At 42.5% G+C, this 27,806-nt stretch overlaps 1 protein-coding gene across 2 annotated transcripts in view; it reads right to left on the bottom strand.

Annotated features, from left to right (window-relative positions):
• The window catches only part of SH2D4B (SH2 domain containing 4B), a 106,538-nt gene that overhangs the window by 61,982 nt on the left and 16,750 nt on the right, over positions 1 to 27,806 (bottom strand). The window contains exons 2-3 of one of the 2 annotated variants that reach the window (XM_073353287.1): positions 15,360 to 15,519; positions 14,138 to 14,282 (exon numbers count right to left, since the gene is read on the bottom strand). In XM_073353287.1, coding sequence (XP_073209388.1) covers positions 14,138 to 14,282; positions 15,360 to 15,519 — 305 coding nt within the window. Of the gene's footprint in view, positions 1 to 14,137; positions 14,283 to 15,359; positions 15,522 to 27,806 lie in introns of both variants that reach the window. The other variant, XM_073353288.1, reaches the window with a different exon arrangement.

Raw genomic sequence — 27,806 nt, 5'->3', positions numbered from 1 at the left:
CAGGAGTCCATTCCAATAGGAAAAGCGGACAAGGGACATCCCAGCAATTTGTGTTATAATGAAACAAGTGATATTTCCTTTGGGGGCAATACAAACATTTCAACAAGCACTTTGTCACAACTCATTCAGCAGTTCATCCTACATCACTAAAATGGACCCATACCAAATATGGGTTATTCTAGAATTTTAATACTAGCAAATGTGCATGGGTAATAGGATATCAGGGTGAGTAAAATCCAGTGATTTCTTTCTAAGTGTTTACATTGGATTTTTTCATTTAAATTAGGCTTTTCATAATTTCCTTTAATGGACTGTGCTTGTTCAAGGCTTACGGATGGAATTTTCAAAAGGGCTCTGTGTTGATCTAACTCTGCTCCTTCTAGATGGGATTTTCACAATTAATTTCAATGGGAGCAGAACTAGGCCAACATGGAGTCCTTTTGAAAAATTACAGCCTAAAATGAATGTACGACCACCTGTCCCAAGTGCTAAACTCACTAAAACTCACTGAAGCCATTTAAATAGATGGAACATAATCTGTTACATCTGATCAACATGTTCTGACATGGCACATGAGGAGAAATACTTGGGGAATAGTCTAACTTTTCTACTGATCTGTTTTTGTTCTGTTTGGAGTGGAGAAGGGAAGTGATTTTTGGATGAGATTGTGTGTTTTTAAGATATGTTCGTACACTCTGAACTTTGTTTGAAAATATTTATTTGAAAGATATCGCTTATAAATCTGAAAATAAAAACAATTAATTGTATATCTAGACAATTTTCATCACAGCAGGACACATGACATAACCAGAACAATCCACAGCCTATTAATTAAAAACTATACATATATACAAGTGAATGGAAAGATGTTAGAGTTGGGATAATAAACGGAGCGATGGAGTTCTCTAAAACTCAGAGCTTCCATGTCCATACTCCGCCCATCCCCATTGCAGATGCAGAGTTCCCATGCTGAGATATTAGTTTAGCAACTTGGAAGTCTCTCATCCAACCCAACTTGGCTTACCATAGCTTGTGTGAGAAATCCAACAGGATCCCAGATCAAGTCGGACTAACTGCCCTCATGCTAGGTATTTGTTACTCATCATGATCATCTTCTGATGCCTGTGGCTTATTCTCAGTAGTTATTTTTAAATACCTTTCCTGCCAGCAAATTTCAGTGTTTGCAGTTTGCTATTGTCCCTTCATGTGCTAAAACCTGAAGGAGATGTCTAAGGCAGAAAACACTGCAAGGTTCCCTTCATGGGGCTACGTGCAAATTGTTTCATCAGGTGAGTGGAAGGGAGAGGTTACCTAAGAGAATGAGCCATACATTTTGTCAGAACACATGCTGAGCAATCTTGAGAAGACAGAGCTGCTACGCTTCTGTATCTCAGACCTATCTTGAGTAGGCCAGTTTGCACCACTAAAAGGGGACCATTTTCATTATTTATTTGTATTTTGGTAGTGCCATGGAGCTTTAGTATTAATTTGCTCCATTAATTTCTTCAAAGCATTTTATTGAAAATAACCATGTTTCTTTTCAATGGAAATTCAGATACTGTCCACTGAGTCACAAATGGTGCAGTAATAAATTGCTTTAGATCACAGGGCTCATTACATGTTAAGCCTTTGCTACTTTTAGTACACTATATTAGATGAAGGAAAAAGGTGAAGTTATTTGTTTTGCACAGGAGTGTCAGAAACCAAAGCCACCCTCCAGCCCAGCTCAGCCACATAGTGCTGGAATCCTAGTGACTATGTGCTGCATGTTTGGCCCCACTTCAACCCAACAGTAAAATATAGTGCATTGCATGATATTATACTGCCACAAGGAGAAAAAAATCAGATGATTTATTTAAATGGACTTAGCTATAGAAACTAAAAGAGCCCAATACGACATGTGAAATGTCCTTCAGATTATCCTATTATGGTATCAGCTGGAGGCCTCAGTCAGGTTTAGAGCTCCATTGGGCTACACACTGTACTACCATAAAGGTAGAGGTGGTCCCTGCCATGAAAAGTTTATTGTGTTGAGAGTAGGGAATATGTAGAAATGCAGAAAAGCAAGATTCAGATCTTAGTCACACTGGTGAAATTTGATAGCAACTCCATTTAAGTAAATGGATTTACTCTGAATGTGTATCAATTTAACTGTGATTCCTGGTTGGAATGTGGGATTGGGATACTGGACTTCCTGCTTCAGCTCCTGAATTTAGCACTGATTTGCTGTGTGGGTTTTGATAAGCGTCCAATACTACAAACATGAACATGCTTAATTTTATACCTGAGAGCAGGCCTAGTCAATGCTCAGTGGTACTATTCACATGGATAAAAGATAAGAGAAATGTCTGCAAGATCTGGGCTGAAGTTGTCTTAGTCATAGTTTTGTCACCTCTGTCATAATTTAAACATCTGATCCTTGGTTGAAAGGTGCTATACAAGTGCAAGGTGTTATTTATTCATTCATCCACCATTCCACAAATACAATTTTTGTTACGGTAATATCCTGAAAAAAAGAAGAGCTATTCACACATCTAATCTGGTTTCTAAGAAGCCTGCCTGTCCTATATTTTCTCCTTTCAGGCAGGAGAGAGTCAGGAAAACAGCTGTTGCAGCCATTCCATAAGTGTTGGTCTCACAGCGACAGGTCATTGCACGGCTTGCCACCCATAAGAAGAGTAGCAGCTGACTGGAGGGGGCTTCCATTTGGACATGTAAAACAACCTTGTTTCCAGTTGTTGTCACTTTGGATGGGCTATTACCAGCAGGAGAGTGAGTTTGTGTGTGGGGGGGTGGAGGGTGAGAAAACCTGGATTTGTGCTGGAAATGGCCCAACTTGATGATCACTTTAGATAAGCTATTACCAGCAGGACAGTGGGGTGGGAGGAGGTATTGTTTTATGATCTCTGTATGTATATAAAGTCTCCTGCAGTTTCCACGGTATGCATCCGATGAAGTGAGCTGTAGCTCACGAAAGCTCATGCTCAAATAAATTGGTTAGTCTCTAAGGTGCCACAAGTACTCCTTTTCTTTTTGCGAATACAGACTAACACGGCTGTTACTCTGAAACTTGTTTCCAGGGATTACATTGTTTTCCTACCCCAGAGCAACTTTTGTTACTCACTTCCTTTGCCACCTTATAAATTGTTTGTGAGTCGGGGAGTATTTTTGCCACTAAGATCTGAGGAACTGATTTTTATTTTTTTTTTTAAAAGGAGACTCTTCAAAGCAAGCAGTATTTGTGTGTCATTTGTGACCTTTAAGATCTCAGTGAGGGTCAGAAGAAGTCGTAGAGAGCAGGGCTGCTTGGTTGTTCTGAGCTATGGAGCACACTAAAAAGGTATACTTAAGGAAAAATGACTTATTAGAAAGGATGGAGAAACAACAGTATTCGTTTGTCAAGCGTGAATAAACACGGCCAGGTGTCTTGGGTTTCTCAGGCATGGTTTGTGTAGTGGTAGAGCTCTGTCAGCTGGCTGACTAAGTGTTTATGTCCATTGACATTTCAAAGTGATTGAAAAAAGTAAGCAATTTACTAACTGAAAGCAATTATCTTCAGGGGATGGAAAAGTGGAGCAGATACAAGTCTCTACCTTCTGCAACAACTCAGGTACTTTTCCAGATGGTCTGAAAACTTTTAATGGGCCAGATTCTCAGGTGGTGTAAGTGAAGGCATCCCCATTGCTGTCTGTAGTAGAAAGAGAGCCTGAAATATAAGACCTTGTATCAGAAGCCTGTTGTGAGGAGTAAGGCCTGAACTAAAGTAGTGATAAAGCTTTGCTGATGTAAAGCGAAGAAGCAAAGTGAGCAGAAGTCAGGCTCTGCCTGTTTGCAAGCTCACAGAGTCTGGCAAGAGCAGGGCTGATATTGCAGAAACACAACTTCCTATGAGGTGCTAGGCACAGAGCACTCTCACAAACACATTCCAGAAGGGTGGCATCAGAACACAACACCTTGATACCAACACATTCCCTAAAGATAACAGGAACACTCTGACCCATCCTAAAAATAAGGTCAGAATGACATTGTGATGGATAGAGATGTACAAGGTGATGGTGGTACTGGCTATGTCAGAGGGTGTCAAATAACAACATCGAAGAGCAGTACGTAACTTATTTCCATTGATGTATAAAAGGGAGTCTCAGAGGGAGCGTCCTTGGCAAACCTAGGGGGGAACAGAAAGTCCCCCCATTCACTGAGCTGTGTCCGTTGTAATGGGCATACAGGTATTAGTGGTCCTGTAGAGTCTTTGGGATACTAGGACCATGCCTCATTGACAATAAACCTGGCTGGGTGCCTTCGTACCTTAACGGATCTTGTGGTCATCGGGCAGTTTGCTCAAGGTCTGCTGTGACAACTGTCTGCACAGAGCTGGGGCAGCACACAGGGAGAACACAGACAAACATCTAGCAACATCTGACAACACTGTCAACGGAGCCATACCAACTGAGGATCTATCCCTTTATTTCTAAAGGCTTGTTGTTCATAATGAACCAAAACTGAAGTCCTCCCCCCTGAAATAATGGATGTTAATAATGATGTGCCTATGAAGCACATAACAGCACCAAACACACCACATATAGGAACAAGAAATAGACTGCTCCTAGAACCCCTTAAAAAAGGAAAGTTCTATACTATAGGTGACACTATTAAGCTTACCATAGGCACAGCTGGCCTTACCATGAGGAGAACTGAGGTGGCCGCCTCAGGTGCCAGACTGGGGGAGGGGTGCCACTAGGACCCAGAGTGTAGAAAATTGTGTCCGCTGCTGGTGCATATGTATTCTCTCTGCTCTAGATGCACAGAGATGGTGGAGTGCTGTGCTGGAGGAAGGAGGGCACAAGAGAAATAACAGGCAGGCAGGAGAAAAGCTGAGAGGGAATAACAGAAAGCAGCAGGAGCTGCAGGGAGAGAGAGGAGGAGAAGCCTTTTATGTACCTTTCTAGCACCCCCAGGAGCCTGGACTGATTAACACCAGCTTCTCAGGGAGCTTCCTGTTTCCTGCTGCTTCCCTGAACCCACTTGAGGAGAACAGGCAGTAACTGAAGTAGTAGGAGCCAGTTAGGCCCTTAAGAGCTGATATCTTCCCTCACTCAGGCCCTGCTACCAGCCTGCTTATTTGTCCCCTTCAACTGAGTGTTGAGAGCCACTCTAGCTGGCCCAGAACAGCAGTCATGAGTGAAAGAAGAAAACACCCCTCTGGGGAAGCATTCAGAAAAAGAAAGCAAGCCAAGGAAGCTTTTCTATCTAAGCAGGAAGGAGCTCTCCTGAGATACATTGTTAGTTCTCCTTTATTGAGGTAGATGGCAGAGCAGTACCATGAGAGGAGTAGAACAGGAAGAAGGCAGAATTGAGACCTTTCGAAGTTTTGGCCCAAGCAAGGGGGCGTCCTTTGAGCTCCCCGCCTCAGGTGCCAAAATGTTGTGGGCCAGCCCACATAGGTATTAATCTTACTTATAATATCTGTATCCCATGTTATAAGATAGTATTTAAGGCTCTGTCTACACTACAAATTACACTGGTATAACTTATGTCTCCTCCCACTGAATTATGCTCATAATTATTTCCAGCTTTGGAAAATTGGCTTTTTAAAAATCACCAAGGAAAAAAAAAGTGTTATGTAACTGGCTGGGACTACGAGAGAGCTCTCCCATCTGCTTAACATCTTCTGACTCTATGAGAGTCAGTAGCTATGCTGCTGCCAACACTAGTGCTTCGGTAAACATAGTTTACATCGCTCAGGAGCATGGATCTTTCCATTAATAACATAAAGTGGACATAGCCTAAGTGTTGATTGCTTCCCTCATGCCCACGAAGAGGGGACATGCACAAGAACTCATCACATCACAGCTTGAATGCTGGATGAAAGCCACAACAATTCCCATTGAGAAGACACTTATCACTATGCTGCTTGGGATTTGGAGAGGGTAATATTTCTAAGCATAAGCAAGGTATCCCCAATCTGCTTAGTTTGGGTTAGCTCTAAAAGGCACAGCAGCTTTTATTACATTTTGGAACCTAAGACTGTAACTCATTTTTGTGGGTATGTTTACCAGTTTTAACCTTGTAAAGAACTCATTTCTTTTTCTTAGTTAATAAATTTGTAGTTAGTTTATTACAGGATTGCCTACAAACCTTGTCTTCGGTGTGGGATATGAGGTGCAACTGACCTGGGGTAAGTGACTGGTCCTTTGGGACAGGGACTAACTTGAATATCTCATTCAAAAATTTTAAGTAACACTTAACTTTCAAATGCCTGAACAGCAAATGTAACTTTTCTTGTCTGCATAGTAAACACAGACATTTTTAGCTGTTTGAATAATCAAAGTGGTGCTTTCTGTACCTTCTTGGTTGCAAAGATTTGAATTGCTTCCTGCTGAAGGTCCACAGTCTGGGCCAGTTCATGCTCTATTGAGATGGTTGCAAGGCCGACCAGCCTCTCCTGTGTCGTTGTGGAGCGTAGATGTGTTTTTATTAACTTCAGCTTGGAGAAGCTGCGTTCTCCACTGGCAACTGTTACAGGAAGTGTTAGAAGTATGCACAGAGCAACAAAAGCATTTGGAAAGAGGGTGGTCATCTTCTTTGTGCACCTATATTCCAGAACAGGCTTTGGAGTTGATCCTGCTGAAATGTATCTTGAAAGGGCTTTCAGGTCATCACCTAAATCACTCGCATCAATATCGCGCATGTCATCATGGATCAACACTGTCTCTAGTGCTCTGCAATGCTGGTGTAGGTCTTCTTCAAGTATAGTGAGGAGTTTTGGAATATCATACAGCATCCCAAATATACTGCTGTGTTCCTTGAGCTGCATGAAACGTTCTTCAACTGACTGTACTGCACAATCTAGCACCTGGTTAAAGAATTCAACTTTGAATTGTTGATTGGGGTCTCTTATGGGATTATCTCGTGCCTCATAATCAAAATGTCGTCTTCTTCAGTGTGCGGGGATAAAAGCAAATGAAGCAGGATTGCTTATGCAGATGTGCCAGTTACACATGGCCTACTGTTTTAATTACACGTGGTATAAATTCTCTAGTGCAGACAGACAGTCTCTGTGTCAACAAAGTTGGTGCTCCAGCATGGTGTTCTGGTGCACTGAGATTCTGCCCTACCCTAAAGAGGATCTCAGTTTTATAGCTCATGACCATGTTTGGTTATGAAAGATCCTATGGCACCTTTGTTAGGAATTTACTTGCATTGGGATTTAGCTAAGAAGCAGGGTTATCATATTTTGCCTACCTATATTCCCCACAAGTTTCACTGGAGACAGTAGTTTGCTTCATGTTCTAAATGGTGGGGTAGTGTTCATATGAACTGTTTACAGTTGCTAGAATCACAGGGTTAGCAGGGACCACAAGGGCCAAAATGCAGGATTTGTTGTGTATAAACTATCCAAGATAGACGGCTGTCCAACCTCCTTTTGAAAACCTCCAGTGAAGGGGCTTCTACAACCTTCTGAGGAAGTCTGTTCCATATTATAAGGCCAGATCATGAGCTTTAAATCATCAGATTTACAGCAGCTGAAAATCTAGCCTGCTGTGTTTCACCCAAGAAGTGGCTACATATCACTGGTGATAGTTATCCTTGTACTGGGATGCCTTCAGCATGTAAGAAGCTATATGAAATGTAAGTTATTCTTTTCATTAGTGGCTCAGATGTGTCCTGTAAATCTACTTGCTTGTGGAAAATATCAGACCTAGATGCTACTTCTTGGCAAATATCCTAAATAAAGACAACCAGTTAGCACAACCACTATTGGGCTAAATGAGGAAAATATTACTTTTCTAACAATCAAATATCAAAAACTTTCACAAATATAGGATAGGGATACCTTCAGTGCAATTGCCCAGTAGAAATTAGACAGCTCACTAACTTTTGTCACAGCTAAAAAGGCAGTTGGATGAAAAAGGCAGTTGTCTTCCTTAAAGAACAAAAAAGCCACTAAGATTTTCCTCTCTTTGTGCTCAGAACTATTAGGTAGGTATTACTAAATTACTGAAATTAAGAGATAGCACACCAAACTCATCCCTAGTGAACCCACTGAGTTCAACAGAGTTACAACATGGATAAGCTTGATTGCATGCCCCACCTACAAGTTACTTGTCATATGCAAACACTCACTATAACTTTATACCATTGGCTACAGAGGTTATAAGCAAGATCAATACATGCAGCATCCTACAAACATTTTATAAAGTCTAAACACACACTGATCAACTTAACATCTAATGTCTATTTTGATGATGATAACACACAGGTAAACAAGACTGGTTTCCAGCTGTGCCTTTATAAGTGTTCAGTGAGGCCTGGAGCCTTGGCATGAGCTAGCACCTGGTCTGCCAGCATCACACCTACATATGATAATGACTGGGTATAGAGCTTAATGCTGCAGGCACTGAGCACTCTGGCCTGATCCAGCAAAGCCCCTAAGCATGTGCTTAACTTTAAAAAAGTGAGTAGTCCACATTACATCAGTGGGACCCCCTCACATGCTTCAAGGTAAGTGTAAGTTTAAGTGCTTCACTGGATCAGGTCAGAGAGCGTTTAACGCCTTACAGTATTGCACCCATAGTGACTACCATGAATAGTGACATACAGTTCAATGAGACTACTCATTGCTAAACTCTGCAGCTGGTAGTCAGTATCTGCAAAATCATGCCCATAGTGTGTCAGGCCTGATTCAGGAAAGAACTTAGGCACATGCTTACATCTCATTGACTTCAATGGGATTTAAGCACATGCCTTGCCCTAAATGCTGTCCAGGAAAGCATCTCTACTCAGAATGGGAGCCTTAATTAACTTTCTCTTCTTCCCTGAATAATTTTGGTTTCAATCACTAGTTATGGCTTGTCTTTACAAACAGCTAGTGAGCAGTGACCTGAGGTGTAAGTCTACCTTGTACTAGCATGCCACAGACTAACTGGCCATGCGGACTCTGCTGCTACACACTAGAAAGTCCCTCGTGTGCTCTGATCTACTCCTGTTTCAAAGCGGAGTAAATCAAAGCTCATTAGGGAACTTTTAGCACCCAGCCCCAGACTTGTATGGACTTATATACAGACAAGCCCTGAGTTGTTCAGCAGCGATCCAAGTATGACGATCTCACAGAATACCTAGCTCTTCAGCGTCAAACTTATCCGGTAAATTTTAAAGTCCCACCACCTACCTGTTTTTAAATGCTTTTTAAAAAACGTTGAAATTTTTTGTTAATATGCACTTCATTTTGCAAACATTTCATAACAAAAAAAACAGTCTAGCTTTGCAGTCAGCTGTGTGAATATTCTTCCTGGCAGGCACCTCAATGGTAATGAACTATCTGCATGACAATTTAAGATTTCCTTGTGGAATGGGGAGCAGATGACATCATTAAAAGAATCATACCACTGTTATTTCTAAAGTGTAGCTGAAGAATTCTGCTCTCACCTGGATGGCCGAAAATCACATCTTTCATTTGGGCCAATGTGCTTGTTATTCAACTTTCTTCAAGAACAAAAACAGCAGCAGCAACTGATCACAGTTTAAAAATAAAAAAGTGCCCATGCTCTCATAGCTGTGTGAATTAGCATAAGATTAACGCCAGTAATAGGCTCGCTTATTTGTCCATTGCAAAAAGGTGCATAAAAGAGTAGCTGTCCTTAAGTTGCAGAAATAAAGAAGTCAACACTTAGACTCTGGCATCATAAATTAAATGCATCTCTGCTTAAGCAGCACCAAGAAAGGCCAGATTAGTATTGGCAAAAGGAAAACAGGGATCATCACTCACTGTGATAAGTGAAAATCTGATTTATCTAGTCCAGCCAACTTTAGAGTCCCATGATATGCCAAGAGGAATAAAAGCTGAAAAGGGGGAATTGTGATGCAAGATGTTTGAAATTAAACACATCAGCAAAACGGACCGCAAACTTTAATTTCCCAAATCAAAATGCTTCACAATGATGGAACTTTAATGGCATTCGGGTTTTTATTCCCCTTTTCAGAGACTGTTTTAAATATGGTCTGGTCATCATCACAGAAGGATGATTAATGAGGTGTTAAATATTTTAAACTTGTTAAAGTGGGCTTGTTAACCAATCTGCATCTCATTCCATCCCCTGAATCATTCATGAAAGGCACATTTCTTCAGGATTTCACTGATTACAGTCAAACATGAATAGATTATTAACCAATTCACCTTTTTCATTGCAGCCTGGGTTTTTTCTAATTTGTTTCTTGTAGTTAGAGGTAAGTAAAGCAATATTTTTTAATGCTAAATGCCTCTTTCCTATTTTTCAGTTTTATTATTGCTGAATGGACTTATTGTAAATATTGAATTTGGTGGTTGCAAAAGGAATAAATGGAGTGGAAGTTAAGATCTGGACATGCCAGAGAACATAAAGCTTAACAACTGACCAGGATTGCCATCTGGTGAGGCTGTAGAGTCTTTTAAGTGTCTTTATTGTTTATAAGCAAACCTACAAAACTAGACATAAATGTTACTCTTAAAAGAAAATCAGATTAGGGATTGATGAGATGCTTTATAAACGTCTAGGGAGCAAAGATTTTTTATATTACAAGGTGCCGATCCTGCAATCAGATCCATGCAGACCGTACACTGTGCCAATGCAGAGCTCACTGAAGTTAATTCACCTGCCACTGTTAGCAAGGTGCACACCTGACTGCAAGATTGGGGCCTCAAGTTAATAGAGCAACATGCTGTAATTTATTGTTGGTGCTAGTAGCACCTACAATAAGCAACTACTACAAAAGCATTTTCATCCATAACCTCATGTCTTCACAAACTGAAGTATTCACCTTTGGGACTGAACATTTTCTTTTGAAGTAGGCTTCTGGTTTCAAGTAATTTTGCTTTGTTTAATTTTCAACAAAATCCCTTCAGATGTTTTTGAGTTATGGGACAGTTAAAAAAAAAAAAAAACAAGAACACTTTTTCCACTGTATGTCAAAGGCAACAGGGGCAAGTTCTGGCCCTAGTTACTCCAGTGTAAGTCCTGCAGTGCTTCCAGCCTCACAGCATGCTGCACAATTTGTGTTACGGACTGTGGGATACCCTCCAGCTCCCAGAAGAATTGTGGGAGCAAGAGCCAATTGCTTCACTGACTTCAGATTTACATCAATTTAAGTGAGGGCAGAATCTGGCACTATTACTTTAAATTTGTACCAAAAGCTTCTAATAGAATAATTAATTTTCCCTAAACACATGTAGTTATGTTGACTGACGAGTGAAGCTGTCACGAGGCTACTTGTTACCCTGCTTTGCAATGGCCCTCTGATATATAAGAGCAGCACTAAGTTTGAAGAGCTTCATTCCATTATATCTGAACAAAGTGCAATGCTATTCTAGAAGCTGCCAGTGTAGTTTGAGTGGCAACTTGTGATGTGGGCAAGGCCGTATGGGTCTTAGTTCAATAGGGCTTTGCTTTCTGAGATGCAGAGGTGGAGCTGCAAAGAGTTATTCCGCTTACAGTACATGCTTTAATAAAGCCACCTGAAAGTTAGTTTCATTATCAAACATTGGCATAAGATCCAAGGGCCCAATTCTCTCCTCTTTCAAGTTAAGTGCAGGTGTAAATTCAAGTTAATTACACCAAAATTATCAGTGACCTGTGCAAAAGACAGGCTACAGGATATGTTCTTGCCATGCTCCACATACCCACTAGCAGCTCCCTCACCCAACACTACACAAGCTGACCAGCTAAAATTAAAAGGAGTACTTGTGGCACCTTAGAGACTAATCAATTTATTTGAGCATGAGCTTTCGTGAGCTACAGCTCACTTCATCGGATGCATACCGTGGAAACTGCAGGAGACTTTATATACATACAGAGATCATAAAACAATACCTCCTCCCACCCCACTGTCCTGCTGGTAATAGCTTATCTAAAGTGATCATCAAGTTGGGCCATTTCCAGCACTAATCCAGGTTTTCTCACCCTCTGCCCCCCCCCCGCCCCACACACACAAACTCACTCTCCTGCTGGTAATAGCCCATCCAAAGTGACCACTCTCTTCACAATGTGTTTGATAATCAAGGTGGGCCATTTCCTGCATAAATCCAGGTTCTCTCACTCCCTCACCCCCCTCCAAAAACCACACACACAAACTCACTCTCCTGCTGGTAATAGCTTATCCAAAGTGGCCACTCTCCCTACAATGTGCATGATAATCAAGGTGGGCCATTTCCAGCACAAATTTCCCCAAATTCCACAATATGGATTTGTGCTGGAAATGGCCCAACTTGATCACTTTAGATAAGCTATTACCAGCAGGAGAGTGAGTTTGTGTGTGTATGGGGGTGGGGGGGTGAGAAAACCTGGATTTGTGCCAGAAATGGCCCACCTTGATTATCATGTACATTGTAGGGAGAGTGGTCACTTTGAATAAGCTATTACCAGCAGGAGAGTGAGTTTGTGTGTGTGTTTTTTGGAGGGGGGTGAGGGAGTGAGAGAACCTGGATTTATGCAGGAAATGGCCCACCTTGATTATCAAACACATTGTGAAGAGAGTGGTCACTTTGGATGGGCTATTACCAGCAGGAGAGTGAGTTTGTGGGGGAGGAGAGGCGCGGAGGGTGAGAAAACCTACCAGCAGGACAGTGGGGTGGGAGGAGGTATTGTTTCATGGTCTCTGTGTGTATATAATGTCTTCTGCAGTTTCCATGGTATGCATCCGATGAAGTGAGCTGTAGCTCACGAAAGCTCATGCTCAAATAAATTTGTTAGTCTCTAAGGTGCCACAAGTCCTCCTTTTCTTTTTGCGAATACAGACTAACACGGCTGTTACTCTGAAACCAGCTAAAATTAGTGATCTCATAGAGGAGTCTTGGTGGAACATGTGATGTAAAGGACCATAACTGATAAGAAAAATCACTGCATGAGTTAAAGCTGAATGTTTCAGCCCTAGGACCCACATTGAGTAGCATGGTGAGGAGCATTAACTCTCTCAATAGTTCCTACACACTAATGGAGATGGAACCTGTAGACAGTCCCAGGGAGGGGGAATAGCATAAGTAAGGTGTCAATGCTAAGGGGAGATGAGACCCATGTGTCAGGCAGCTGCTGTATGCAGATCTCCTGAAATCCAAAGGGTTACCTTGTGGATCCTCAAGCAGACCATATTACCTGCCAGTCCTGTACCACCACTATACACACTTTTGCCTATCTCCAAAATGAATGAATGGGGTGAATTTATCTGCAGGCAAAAGCCAGGTATATTTTCAACCAAGTCCTTCTCTACCATGTTTACTTATGAATAAGTGAGGATGTAACTCTTTTTCATGAGAAATGGGATCAAAGAAAAAAAAACTACATTAAATAAATACAAAATAGGAGATAAAGACTAAAACCTCATGTATGCTTAAAAATTAGATCAACCTAGCTTTGTTGCTCAGGGCTGTGAAAAATTTCATGCCCAAAGCACTGTAGTTAGGATAAGCTAATTCTCAGTGTAGTCACAGCTGCATCAATGGAAGAATTCTTCTCTTGACCTAACTACAGTCGCTCAGAGAGATGTATTAACTTGAACAGAAAACCCCCTTGCATTGCTGAGTCTACACTATCGCATTGTAGTAGCATAGGTGCAATGCAGATGTGCCCTAAGAATTAAACAACCATTAAGAACTGACCACATGGAAGATGTTATAGAAAATTACAACTAAAATTAGTCAAATGGCCTTCACCCATGAGAATCAATTGCAATTTTCCCATTAATTTAATTGGAGCAGGATCAGCTCCTCATTATATTAAAGAAAAAAATAGTGAAAACATTTTGAGATTACATACATACATCAACTACTTATCAAATATTAACAGAATGTTTAACAAATTTTAACATCTTCAAAAAAAGTTATGCAAATATGTTTTCCCCCTCCTATTATTATTTATTATTATAATTCATCCAGCATCTATAACCAATTCCGTAAATTTGTTAGCTGAATAACCTATGCAATCACTGTTGTGACATTTGTGAATGTGATAATGGAACATGTTTAAAGTTATTCACCCAGCTGTTCTAATGAATACAATGGTGCTATTTATACATTCCAGTAGAAAAAGATTGTAATGCTTACAGATGATAGGAGTTGTGAATTTACATGGGGAAAAATGAATATAAAGGCGAAAGATGATTGCATGCAAACCTTTAATTCCTCCTGAATTTTTTCCTCCATCAGTTTGGCTTTTCGATCTTCTGTTTCTATTTTCCATTTTTCTGCCACTATTTTGGCTTTCTCCTTAGCCATAGCATCCCGGAATTTCTTTGTAATTTCAGCCTCTTTTTGCTTCCTTCAGAAAAGAATTTGAAAAAAAACAAAACAAAGTTAGAGACTGCTCTTTAGGAAGCGAGAAGAAACGATTATTGAGTAAACAAGCCTAGATCCTTATTACTATCAGTGATACTAACTGGTTCATGTAAGAGTCTAGGAAAATATACATGGAAAAAAGAATTTAAAATGTATTTAACAAGTGAAGTACAATAAGCCTAATTCCAAGCACACACCCAGGGGACAGACATTTTCAGTCTTGGAAAGTGACTAAAAATAGCACCTTCTAAAAATCAAAAATTTGTTCATTGGATGTCTTTGGTTCAGACCATAGCTATTTCCTTTTCTAATGAAAACCAGATATTTCTTGTCAGCAATGCAAAGCCAAAGCAGCAATGGGACAGTGATCTGAAATCCATTCTGCCTCACACATCAACAAAGCTATCTGCTAAATTCCAGTGGCAAAATCTTTATTACTGGTGACAATGTAAAAGGCCAAGCACAGATTGATGTCTGAATCCCAAGTGAAATATACAGCATCCACATTCAGAAGCAGCCTATTTTGACTTTAACTAAGAATATCTAATAAAAAGAATAAATATGAAATGACACCACATTGTCCAATCCCTGTTCAGAGCATTACCACAGAGTGTGATCTACCTGGGGCCTCATCTCTCAATGCCATTGGGCATCAACACACCCTCTGACCAATTCCAAAGCTGTCATAGGCTCCATTAGAAATACAGTTAATGACACTTTCCTGAGTCAATTATACTAACATGCAAATAAGCCACTCAGCAATAGGCTTTATGTGCCAAACTTCAGTCAGAAATTTTTATCCCTGACTACAGCAGCTATTTCTGATTTATCATCCAAAAGCAGATTGCAAACTAAAAAACAACCTAACTGAGCAGGTAAATAGTTTAGATCATGATCAGACCCAGCCTAATCTCAATATCACTCCTACTGGTTTGAAAGGGGCATTTTTCACTAAAGAATTCTAAATAAATTTTAAAATATGGATTTTTTTATTCCAGTTTTTCCAATAGTTGTGTCAGTGTGTGAAATGGGCCATCAATTCAGAGTCATAAAACCTCACCATAGTTCTTCTGCTTCCTTCTGTGCTTGCTGCCTGGCTCGTTCTGCTATTAGTTCCTCAGAAATCTGTTCATATGGCTTGTCACCTGGGGAGTCTCCCATAATCCAGACCCAGATCTCACCATCACTCCCATGAAGCCACTGCACATGTTTGTCATTACCTGTAACAGCCACCAAAACAAACATGGAAAGCACTTATTAAGCAACTTGCTCAGGTTCAGAAACAAATATAGGTGAAACTGTGCTAGAAAGTTAAATCCAAAAAGTAAAGGAGAGCTAAAAGGTAGGACTGAGCCCTCATACTTTGCATGCTCTACTTAGACTAAGTATTATGCGGCAGGGATAGCATTTTGTACAATGCTCAGTTTGTGCCTCTAGATGCTAATGTAATAGAAATAATCACAAAAATCACTGTGAGATTTGTTGTAGCATGTTGCAGAGCATGATGGCGGCTTTCCTGACAGAACTGCGATGATAAATAGCAGTGGGCTGCGCGCATTATACCTGGCTTTCAACAGTGCTATCAATCTGATACATCTGTGAGAGCAAATAAAAGGTACAACAATATTTTTAATGGGGTTAAACAGGCATCATCCTGATTAGTATCCTAGCACCTAATTAGCATGGTAGCTGGGAGAAGTCAAATCTCACTGCTGTTCTGAGACTCTTGCTGCTTGTTTGTGAATTTAGCAGGTTCAGAGCACAAAATAGACCCCTTTGGAGTGTGCATACTCTTTTTGTGTTACTTTAGGTTTCCTTCGTCTCTGGCCTATTGATATATTTCTCATAGGCACAACTTTTCCCCATTAATACACAGCCATATAATCAAAATCTTCATCTCTAGAGGATGTCTTCAGAAATTGCTCTCTTTTTTCAAAGCTGTAGGTCTCTTCGAGCCCCACAGGCACCACATATTAAACTCACTCAAACAGATCAGTATAATTTATCAGTTGGTGCAGCACTAATAATGATACACACATCCATCTATCAGGCTGAAAGACTATAGCATAATCTACCAATTTGACAATTTTATACATCAGCAATAGTTGGACAGCCCCTTCACAGCATGTCCCATTTTAAGCCAATTCAGCTTGAACACCATATGCCTTTAGTTTATTTTTTTCTTTAGAACAAGCAAAACAGCTTTTTCACTTCTAGAGGTAAAATTTAGACTGTAGGCAGAAATGCCTCCCCTGCAAATCTGCCCCCAAACCAACATCAGTAATACTCCTCATAAAGCTGGAGATGGGTTTCGATGTGCAATCTGATCAGAAAGCTTTGTAGTTTCTCACAGAGCAGCATCCAAAAAGACAATGTGATGAGTGGGCAGCAAAAGAAATAAGTAACTCAGAAAGTCTGACACTGTGAAGATGGAATTCTTGCCTCAAAGTATTTGCAGCCTGTAAGTCAAGTTAAGAGAAGGCTCTAGTCGTTTAGACCCCAAAATAAGATCAATTCTAAGACCAATAGAGGAAAGCTCAGCCAATGGTGAGGCACTGACTTAGGACTGGGTTCAATTTTTTGTTCTACGACAGCCTCTCCTGTGTGACCCTGGCCAAGTCACTTTAACCCCTATTTAACAGATGGGGAACAGAGTCAGAGATTAAGTTCTTTCTAACTTCACAACACTCTTGTGAGGTAAACTACATTAGAGACAGTGAGGAGGTGCTCAGATACTACAGAGGAGCCATGTAACTACTTAAGAGCTGAACAGGGATTCTAGAAGTGAAATTTCCTTCACTACTTTACCTGCACAGGCTGAGTTTGCCTGCTTTGGCAATCAAGAACAGTTGCCTGTAAGGTATGGTTATAGTTCAAAAAATTAAATTATATTTTTTTAATTTTGTTTTGAGATTTCCCATCAATTAGGACACTTTTCCTGGGGGGGACTGTTTTCAACAAAACCCCGTTTTGTCAAATGCGAATTTTTCAGTTGAAATTTTTCAACCAGAGAAAAAGAGTCCCTAACTAAAAGAGCTTAAAATCTAAATTGACACAATAGAGAATTATTGAAATGGGGAGTACAGTTGTGGATCTAAGGCACAGAGAGATTGAATGACTGTTCATATAGGAATTCTGGGGCAGAATCAGGAATTCAACTCAAAGTCTGAGTCCCAGTCTAGTACCTTAACCACAAAGTAAACCCACCCTTCATCTGCCACAAGAGGAGGTGGGGGAACTCTATCGCTTAATGCATATAAATTAGACTTGACAGCACACTTGAAACAAATGTACTATTAGAAACAAACCTACATGAGAAGGGAAGAGGACTGGATAACTTATTGGTCTATATTCCATCTCTGGTATTTAAACTCTATGATTTAAACAAAGTTAGTCCTCTATCAGGCAACCGTGCTTATCATAGCACCCCAAAAAAAGCTGTAAAGCAAAATTATGTCTACTGATATACAGTTCTCTACTTGCAGCAGATCTGTGAAGGAGTATCATGGAGTTTAGCCCTCCCTCTTCTGCAAGATCTAAACTGCTCACAGGGTGGTGAATTTTTTCTTAGCAGCTCTTGGCATAGCACACCAGCATCCAAAATTTACAACCCCAAAGGGTAACTTTCCAGAAGATACAAGGCTACACATAATATGCATGGAAATATACACACCCACACACACGCTGATCATCACAGACATACAGAATCATGTCATTTTGGATGATAGTATTTGCTTGTGCTTATACAGTAGCTTGTGTGATAGATTATCAGAACTTGTTTCTGGCTTGAGTTCACAGCAAGGAAAACATAAAACAATCTCTAATGACAATGCTGCCAATCTAATAAAATTATTTTTCACACACACACAGTGAGAGCTAGCAGACAGCCATTGTGTGCTTTTTAGATTACTGTTGGCTGCACTTGGCCTTCAAACTGTTCTTTGGGTATCCCTATGGTAGATGAGGGATAATATTATGGCTGAGTAGTAATAGAAGTTTCCATATTTCCTATCTGTCTCCTTAAAAGAAAATCATAAGCACCATTTGAAAAGGGTTGGGGAGGGGGCAACTTGATTTGCAATGAAAGAGATATCTGGTTTAAATTTTAAGCCAGCTATAATATTCACACAGCAAATAAGATTTAGCATGCACTGAAATATATGAAAAATAATAGTCTTACACTGTCTCTAGTAAGTAGGGCAGGTGGGCAGAAGCATAGTTTTCTTTTTATAGGAGTTCTGGTTTATAATCTGGATTCATTTGCATATGTGCTGCTAATTAAAAGCAGTTTAAAACAGAGTTGATGAAATATTGCTGGAATCAGCTTCCTTTATACAGGCTCATTTATCATTGTTTTAACAATTATGGCATCCCTGACAATTCCCATTTGTTATCTATCTCCAGTTTTTGTGAGGGACCTAAGCCAAAGTCCATTTAGAGCCCGCTTTGGTGTCAAGTCTCCCAGCTATGCTGTTACTCAGGAGCCACAGGCCACATGCTGTGCCTAGCAAAGAAAGCAGGAGTGTGCGGGTAATCCTGCTGCCATTATATTACATGGAGTACAACAAACTAATTAAAATTATAGTTTTAAACTCTTAGCACACGACTGATTTAGAATCCCAGACACATGAAATGATATTTAAACTCTGCCTAATAACCTTTTAAAACAAAGCCCTCTGTTTCCATTGATAAAGTCTAATTTCTTTGTGGTTTGGCTTCCACCCACCAGTCCTACCCTGGATGGCTGCAGATGTCCCACAACAGCAAAATAACTCGCCCTCTTTTGACATTGGGAAGCCTTGTGTTCATAAAACCACTCTTTGGCCCTCATCTCTGCGTAAAGTATTTGTTTTCTTTTTCCCCCTCTCTCGGCTACAGTTACTGTGAGGAAGCTAAATTCTCCTGAAACCTATTCGGCATTTGAAATGTATCAGCATTCAGCTCTCTGGCATAGGGCTGATCAGCCTGATTTCCCTTTGTAGTTTCAAGACATACTGTAGCTTCTGGGGGATTGTTTTTGTTCCTTCTGAATTTAGATACCTGATATACTTTGAAGCACAATCTGCGTTTTGCATACGATTTAATCACAAGCTTTCACACTCTGTTCAGAACTAATGACTTTTACATCTTCTTCAAAGGTTTCTGCTTGGATTTCAAAAATCTGCAGGGTAAATGCTATTCCATTCTGAGTTTCACTGGTTGCAGTCCTGCCCAGCACACACATGGAATAGGGTGTTAGGATAGAAATAAAGATGCAGGGAGTGGTGGGTTGGACTCAATCCCTTATATACCCACCCCTCCAAATTCATTACACAAGCTATGAACTGAAGTGTACTTGGGTAGGACAATAAAGATTCTCCAAGGATACCTCTGCAACAAAGCCTGGGGTGTGAAAGACAGTTCCTGTAGATGTACGCACTCTAGCTGCACTGTAGCTTGCTAAAATGAAAGTGAGGATGTGGCACAGAGACCCATTGGCAAAAGGTTCCCTGTTCTTTGTAAACAGCTCTCACCTCAGATCTGATAAACTCACTACACCAAACCCATATCTTGCAGGGTATTTATCCATAATGGATATCACATGAGGGATCTCCAGAAAGCTCATAACCTGTCAAGACTCAATCATTGCTAGATGTATGTACATGTATTATTTAAGAAATAATATCAAATATATTGAAAGGAAGCCTTATGGACTTGGAGTAGAATTTAATCACCAGAAAGGGGTCTGCCCTTGTTGATGACCCATTCAAGAAAGAGAGCATGATCACTCTTCCTAATCAGACAGTGAGGTAATGCAAGGCTCAGTTGACTAGTCCTTGCTCCCTCCCAAAACTATCCATGGAAAACCATCAGATGCTCCATGAAACAATCAATACTTCTTGGATTTGAAAGGAGAACATTACAACAGACAGAGCTTCACTTCGGCCACAGATAGAAACAAAAGGCTGTTTTCAGCATAACACAGAGAAGGGAGAAGCAGTCTGGATCCATTCACTAGTGGAAACCCAGGACACAAATGTTCATGAAAGCCCCTCTGCCCCCAATGGTTCTTGTGAAACCAACCAGCTCTGCAAGACACTGAACTTTGGGGAGGGAAACCCACTTTATTAGCTAGGGAAGAGAACTATTGGTAAGCGTAGTCCCAAATTCACATTTATTTTAGTATTATAGCCATTTATTTCTGCCACTTTCATTTCTAGTAAAATTTTTATTCTTCCTTAGATAAGCCTACTTATGTTACACTGAGTGCTCACAAGGGTTGTGTAGTTTACAGGCCCAATGGTTTAAGGTAAAACTGGTAAATTGGAGTACGCTGCACCAGTGTCAGGGACTTGGAGACTGGGGTGTGCCTATAGTTAAATAGCAAGGTAAAGTGAGGAGAAGAGTGCTTGAGTAGCTGAAGGGTTGGTGGTATCAAGGAGCTGATACCCAGCTACCACAAGAAAGAATCCCTCTTGCTGCAAGCAAGGAGGTAGGGGGAGGGGAAAACCAAGTTGACTCACAATCCAGGTTGCCCTGAGAACCATGACAGGTACACTGTGGCATAGGCTGCATGAGTATGTATGTACCCAGGGAGGTCAGGTGGGCTTAAACAGCCAGCACTGAAGCCCATTGTAATAGGGCATAGCAGCCCCTCTTTAGTCCTGCCTCTGCTCCAAAAACCACTCCAAGACCTTCTGGCTCAGCAGTCACCAGTGAAGTTTATTTGTATAGTGCCATGCCGTTCTCACCACATACAGCTTGGGGGATTCTAGCCTTGAGAACTCCTTAGCCTCAGGACCCAGGAGGGCCACACTCCCTTCCCTTCTGTTGTCCCTCTGGGCCTGTATATAGCTCCAGGCTAATCAGGCTGGCAGCTGTTTCTCCTTTGCCAATCAGGCACAGGTTCCCCTAACCAGCCCCAATTTACCTCCTTTAATTGAAGCTGGAGTGACAGAGGGCTGGCTCAGCCATTCCTGCTGAGCACCCTGTCACACCCATTCTTGCTTCTATTTTTAGCAAGCTAGCTGGAGTACAGCTAACACTGTTACATTTACATGAGCTGCCACTCACACCCCAGGCTACATGCTTCTTTTGGCAGTATATAGATGTAAGCAGAGTCAGGATGAGCTCCACCCTGACATCTGGGGGTGAGTTGTAGCAAGTTGTGGAAAAGAACTTCAGGGGTCGATCTCATTTGCATAGGCACACCCACCCCACCTAGCATGAGCCCATAGCTGCCCAAATGGTCACTTTGGCTGCTGTGGGATCCCCAGTTTCTCTGTTATTGGGGCAAGAAGAAGAAACTGTTATTATCCTGATTATGTGACTCAAGGACAGTGGAACTGTATTTGGCCTTTTGTTATGATGGAGGGACTCGCCATCAACAAAGTAGCACTCGCTAGACAAGGGACAGGGGTTCCAAAACTCAGTGAATTAAGAGAGGCTGGGGACAGGTATTAATACCTGGTGGTATGGGCCCCCTGGTGAGGGCCTTACATAGTGATTGCACTTCCTTCTCTCTCTGCTGTGAAATATCGGAGGTAATTTTGATTCTATTAGAAGTCTAGTTACGGGCTGCTAAGCTGAATTCACTTTGGGTCTATGGTCTACTAGCACTGAGGCTTCTCTACTACAAGCTGAGATCACTGAGTGTTGTGTTAAGTAGGGGGGGCCCTGAAGATACATTGTAGAGTAGTTTGTGGGCCGGCTGGAGTGGCTCATGGGATGGCTGGCAGGGCAGAGCAGCTGGTGGAGTGGAGCGGAGCAGAGCAGAGACCCACGGGGAGGTGGGGCAATTGGCTTCGGACCATGTAAGGTGCCCCTTAACCCCTCATCTCCACCCAGGTTGGGAGGTAAAACTCTGCAGATAAACTTTTGAACTCTGACGCTGCACTGACCAGGGACAGAGACTTTTGGGTTGTGGGACTTTGGGTGACTTTTGTGTTGCTGGAATCAAGAACCAAAGGGAAAGAACATGCTCCAATTTGCTTGGGGTGGGTTTTTGCTCATGGGTTGTGTTATGAATCCTGTTGGTGGTGGTTCCCCTACATAATGCCACGTTGTTTCTCTCTGTTATTAAAAGGCTTTTGCTACACTCGGACTCTGTGCTTGTGAGCGGGCAAGTATTGCCTCTTAGAGGCGCCCAGCGGGGGTGGTATATATTTGTCCCAGGTCACTGGGTGGGGGCTTGAGCCAGTTTTGCATTGTGTTATTGGAAGGGAAGCCCTAGATACTGAACCCGGCCCTTGTTGCTGCCAACTCTGACGGGCAGAAGGGTTACATACATACATGCATAGCCCCCCTTTGCATGGGTATGGATAGCAATGAAGATGGTGGCCCATGGCTTAGGCGAGTAAAGTCACCCCTGAAGGGTGTGGGTATGTACACCAGAGTACATACCCTATGTACACCAGAGTACATACCCTGTGTACGCACCCTTTACTAAAGGGGCCTCCGAACTTTATTGGCAGTGTTCCAGTTGGGAAGATCCTGTGTGCGGCAATCTAGCCTTAGAGACTACAACTCCCATGAGGCCTTGGGGAAGAGTGAGAGACCTGCTCTTCCAGGCAGTGCAGGAGAGAGGCAGTGGGCTCCATTTTGGGAAAAGGAGTGAGATGGCTGGTGTGGAGCTCTGCCCATACCAGAAGCTGCTGCTAGGAAGCCTCAGAGGCTGTTGGGGGATTCACTGGAACCAGGGCAGAGACTATTGCTGTGCCTAGAGCTGACTGGGCCCATGGTGAAGGAAGTGTGAGTAACCCCCCCACACACACACACACTGTTGTTAGGGAAAGTACTTGCAAGGAAAGGGGCACAGCAGGGAGTCTGAGGATTTATGTACACTACAAAATTAAATTGACTTTAATTTGACCTCGAGCCCCCAAATTAATGAAGTCAATTGTGCATGGCCACACCCTGCTCATTGTCTGAGTGCATCCTTACTAGCAGTGCCTGCATTGATGCAAAGCAGTGCATTGTGGGTAGCTATCCCAAAGTGCAACTTGCTGCAGTGCATTTTGGGAAGTTTGTGCAGTGCCTTGTGGGAACAAAACATTGTCTCAGGGGAGAATAGGAACATTCTGTTGGCATCCCATGATGCGCTGTGCTCCCTCCCATCAACGGCAAACCCCCGTGGTTTTCACGCCTTAAAACCACCGTGCATACACCATAACCCCAGAAGCATGGAGCCTGCTCAGCTGTGCACTCTTGCTGTGAGCATCTCAAACACCTCGCGCCTTCTCCTGCAATATTTCCAGAGCCAAAGTAGGGTCTGCCACACAGAACATAGCAATGTCCTGTAAGCAGCCCTGCTGCAAGCCATTTAAAAAAAAGACAATTCACAGTTACTGATGGCAGTCACAGAGCAGCTGCACTCTGTTGAGCACTGCTTCTGGTCCTGTGAAATAAGCACTGACTGGTGGGACCACGTCATTTTCCAGGTATGGGATGATGAGCAGTGGCTTTAGAATGTGGAAGGCCACCTTCCAGGAATTTTGTGCAGAGCTTTCCCCTCCCCTGCACTTCAGCAACACAAAAAGGAGAGCTGCTGTGACAATGGAGAAGTGAGTGGCAATCACTATTTGGAAGCATGCAACACCAGACAATTACTGGTCAGTGGGGAATCAATTTTGAGTAGGTAAATTAACTGTGGGAGTGGTTGTGCTCCAAGTGTGCAGGGCCATTAATTGACTTCTGCTATGAAGGGTAGTGAGTCTGAGAAATGTGCAGGACATAGTGGATGGTTTTGCTGCGATGGGATTTCCTAATTGTGGTGGGGCGATAGATGGAAAGCATATCTCCATGTTGGCACCGGGCCACCTTGCTAAAGCATACATAAACCAAAAGGGATACTTTTCAATGGTGTTGCAAGCACTGGTGGATCACAGGGGTCATTCACCAACATAAATGTAGGGTGGTTGGGAAAAGTTCATGACACACACATCTTTAGGAACTTGGGTCTGTTCAGAAAGGTGCAATCCAGGACTTTCTTTCAAGACCACAAAATTAATATTGACAATGTTGAGATGCCTAGAGTTATCCTGGGGGACCCAGCCTACCCCTTGCTCCTATGGTTCATGAAGCCATACACCGGCCAACTGGACAGCAATAAGGAACGGTTCAACTAAAGGCTCAGCAAGAGCAGAATGGTGATTGAATGTGCCATTGGTCATTTGAAAGAGTGCTGGAGAAGTTGAATAACAAGGTTGGGGCTTAGTGAGGAGAACATCCCCATGGTTATAACTGCCTGTTCCATAATATCTGTGGGGGAAAAAAGGGAGAATATTTTCTGCAGGGGTGGGCAGTTGAAACAGATAGTGTGGCAGCCATTTTCGAGCAGCCAGACAGCAGGGCAATAAGAAGTGCACAGCAAGGGGCACTGCATATCCCCAAGGCTCTGAAAACCCATTTCAGTAATGAGTCACAGTAATGTGAACTGCTTGTCTGCATTGTGCTTTCCCAGACCTTCACCTGGCTTGTATCACTATCCCTGTAAAGTCAACCCGCATCCCGAAGACCACTGCTTCTACTCAATAAAGAAGATTTATTTCTCAAATCCATTTACTTTTTTAAAAAAAACAAAATCTAAGGGAGGGAGAATGGAAAGAAAAGGTAACCTTAGGGAAAAGGGGCTGTAAAGTTGGAACGGGAGAAACATTTTCAACTGTGTAACATAAGACTGCATTCCAGACCATTAAAGGTCTGTGAATGGGCACCTTCTGTGGCTTGTACCCTCCCCACACCCATCCCCGTTAAGTGAAAGGGATAAGGGACTTTTCGCCCATGCCTAATAGAACATTTGTGGGAGGATTCTGTGCGGCTAGCTGTCCACCGGGTTCTGCAGAGGGAGTCTATCTTCCTGCTTCTGTTCCTGCAGTTCAACCAGCTGCCCAAACATGTCTGCTTGGTCCCTCATAATCTGAAGCATCTCATCCTGCACCGTACGCTCTTGCTCATTGGAAGCTTTCCTGCTCTCCATGTCCATGTCAAACTTCTCGGACAGTGAAAACCTCCACGCTCTCAGCTCTGCATCAGTTGTCCCGAAGGCATTCATTATCTCGGTGAACATGTCCTCTCTTCTCCTCCTAATCACCAAAAGGATGCTTTCAGGTATTGATGACCCACCAAAGGACACATTTCCAGCTGTCAGTTGGGGAAAAATAAAGGAGCCATTGTACGTGAATAAAACATTTCCAGAGCAAGGCCATTTTCATAAAATACCTTATGAAAGGTATTACATTACATTAGGTGCAAGCAAGGTGCAACAACAATCAGAATCCATAACCGTTCACTGTGCTGTTTTGCTGCTCCATGGTGAGTAGGCCCCTCCAGGTCATGGGTGACTGCACTTTTAATGAAGTTTATGGCAGGCTCATGTCGGGAGCACAGGTAACTAGTTGAAGAATGGCCCTTCCCCATAGCACCACGGGAAGCTGTTTACGAAGGGGGCGGAGGAGGGAATGTTTTTACTCCCAAATTGCAGAATCTCTCATGTGGGGCCCCAGTTACTTATCAGCCACTTTAAACTACTTGCTGACCCATGCCAAGCATAGTAAAGGCACATTAGTGGCCGCGTGGTTTGGCAATCTGGAATGTGGGGAGCTGGGAGGGTCTACATGCCCTCCCCCCCCCCAATGTAAGAACACTTTTAAATGAGAAATTCCCCCATTTCCCCTAGGCGGCCCTATGTGATATCAGTCTCCTGAGGGTAAGAGAGGCGGAAAGAAAGGAGATGCTGCAAACATCTGGGAATAGACCTAGTCCTTATGCTGCTATGCTGTGTACTGCAATGATGCCAGCAGAATTAATTCAGGAGTTGCGTGGGAAAGTGTCCTACCATGGTGGAAGAAATAAGACTGCCCTGCCCAGAACCTTCTGCAAAGGATTGCAGAGTACCTCCATGAAAGTTTCCTAGTGATATCCATGGAGGATTCCCAGGCTATCCCAGTCCACCGAAACAGTCTTTTCTGGGGGCCACCTCTGCATAGCTAGAGTGGCCTCTTGTAAGCAGAGAGCCACAGCACCTCGCTTTTTCTTCCCAGTAAACATGCAATACCACTGAATGTGTGTGCCCGCTAAAGTTTAACTGGACTTTCATTTTAACTGTATTCTCACCAGAGGTGCCTTCCCTGGCATCACAGGCAGCCACCATGATGTTCTGCGACCCACAGGGCTCCAGGGTTAAAAATATTTCCTGGCTCTTGGGGAGAATGGATCCACTGCTTGCCAGTTTTCCCATTATCCTCCTCCATATAATCCTCCTTGTTGTCTCTAGACACACACACCCCTGTGAGATGTCCACATTGCTTGTGGGGGTGCTGGTAGGCTCACCCCTTGAGAATTGCATGTAGCTCGTTGTAGAACCAGCATGTGTGGGGTTCAGCACCAGAATGACTGTTTGCCTCTGTTGCCTTCTGGTATGTTTGGTGAAGTTTTTATTTTCACACGGCACTGCTGTCTCCCCCTCGTGTAGCCCTTCTCCCCCATTGCACGAGCAATCTTTGCATAGAGGTCAGTGTTTCTTCTGCTGGATCGGAACTCTGTCCGCACAGACTCTTCTCCCCACACAACAATGAGATCCACCACTTCCTGCACAGGCCAGGCTGGAGTGTGTTAGGGGTGTGTAGCCTCCATGATCAGCTGTGCTCAAGCTGGCATGCTCCCAGTGCTGATCAAACGAAAAATGGGAATTCAAAACTTCCCAGGGCTTAGCAAGGGAGGGGCTATTTCCTGTGTACCTGGGTGCAGTGCAGCAGAGTTGAGAATGGTCTCTGGAGCGGTCACAGATGAGCTTTGTGGGACATCCATCACCTGGAGGCCAATTAAGTTGAATTACACAATGCTGCGTCTGCACTAACTCGCAGTCGGCTCATGAAAATCAAACTAAGGACTATGCCTCTCCCAGAGGTGGATTACAGAAGTTGACATCAGAGGTGACTTAAGTCAATGTAAAGGACCTGATAGTGTGGACAGATACATTAACAGGTCAACTTAAGGCAGCTTACATCGACCTAAGGTTTAGACCAGGCCTTGTCTGAGGCAAGGCAGGGTGATCTTCCCCTTGAACCAGGACCCAGAGCTGCAGACATTTGGTGGGGCCAACTCCAATCGTCAGGGGTTGTGCAACTTATTGCCTTGGCTGGACTGATACACAGAACCAACAGATTGCTCTCTCCAGTGTCACATCTTCAAGCATGCCCACACAAGCAAGTATCTAGGACTCTGAAATCCAGAGAAGTGTACACTCTGAGCTGGAGTAAATGGTGGCAGTGTAAATGCCAGTTAGATGAGTTTCATTTATTCCTGTGTACTATATTTGTTAATTGATTTTATTCAGCTGCCCCTGTGGAATTAAATTAGTAGTGACATTTAATCTTAGTCTGCTCTACCCTGTTTCTTTAACTTGTTAAGTAAAGGTGTTAACTAACTTAATTTAAGCATATTGGATGTATACTATTTATAACTAGTATTTTTGAGTTAGATCCCATGCCACAGATTATTATTAGAATAGGTCTATTCCTGGAGGTTC

Source organism: Lepidochelys kempii, chromosome 7 (assembly GCF_965140265.1).
Source record: "Lepidochelys kempii isolate rLepKem1 chromosome 7, rLepKem1.hap2, whole genome shotgun sequence".
In the NCBI taxonomy this organism is placed as follows: Eukaryota; Metazoa; Chordata; order Testudines; family Cheloniidae; genus Lepidochelys; species Lepidochelys kempii.
The sequence above is the reverse complement of the archived record's forward strand: the minus strand, read 5'-3'. Positions and strand labels throughout refer to the sequence as shown.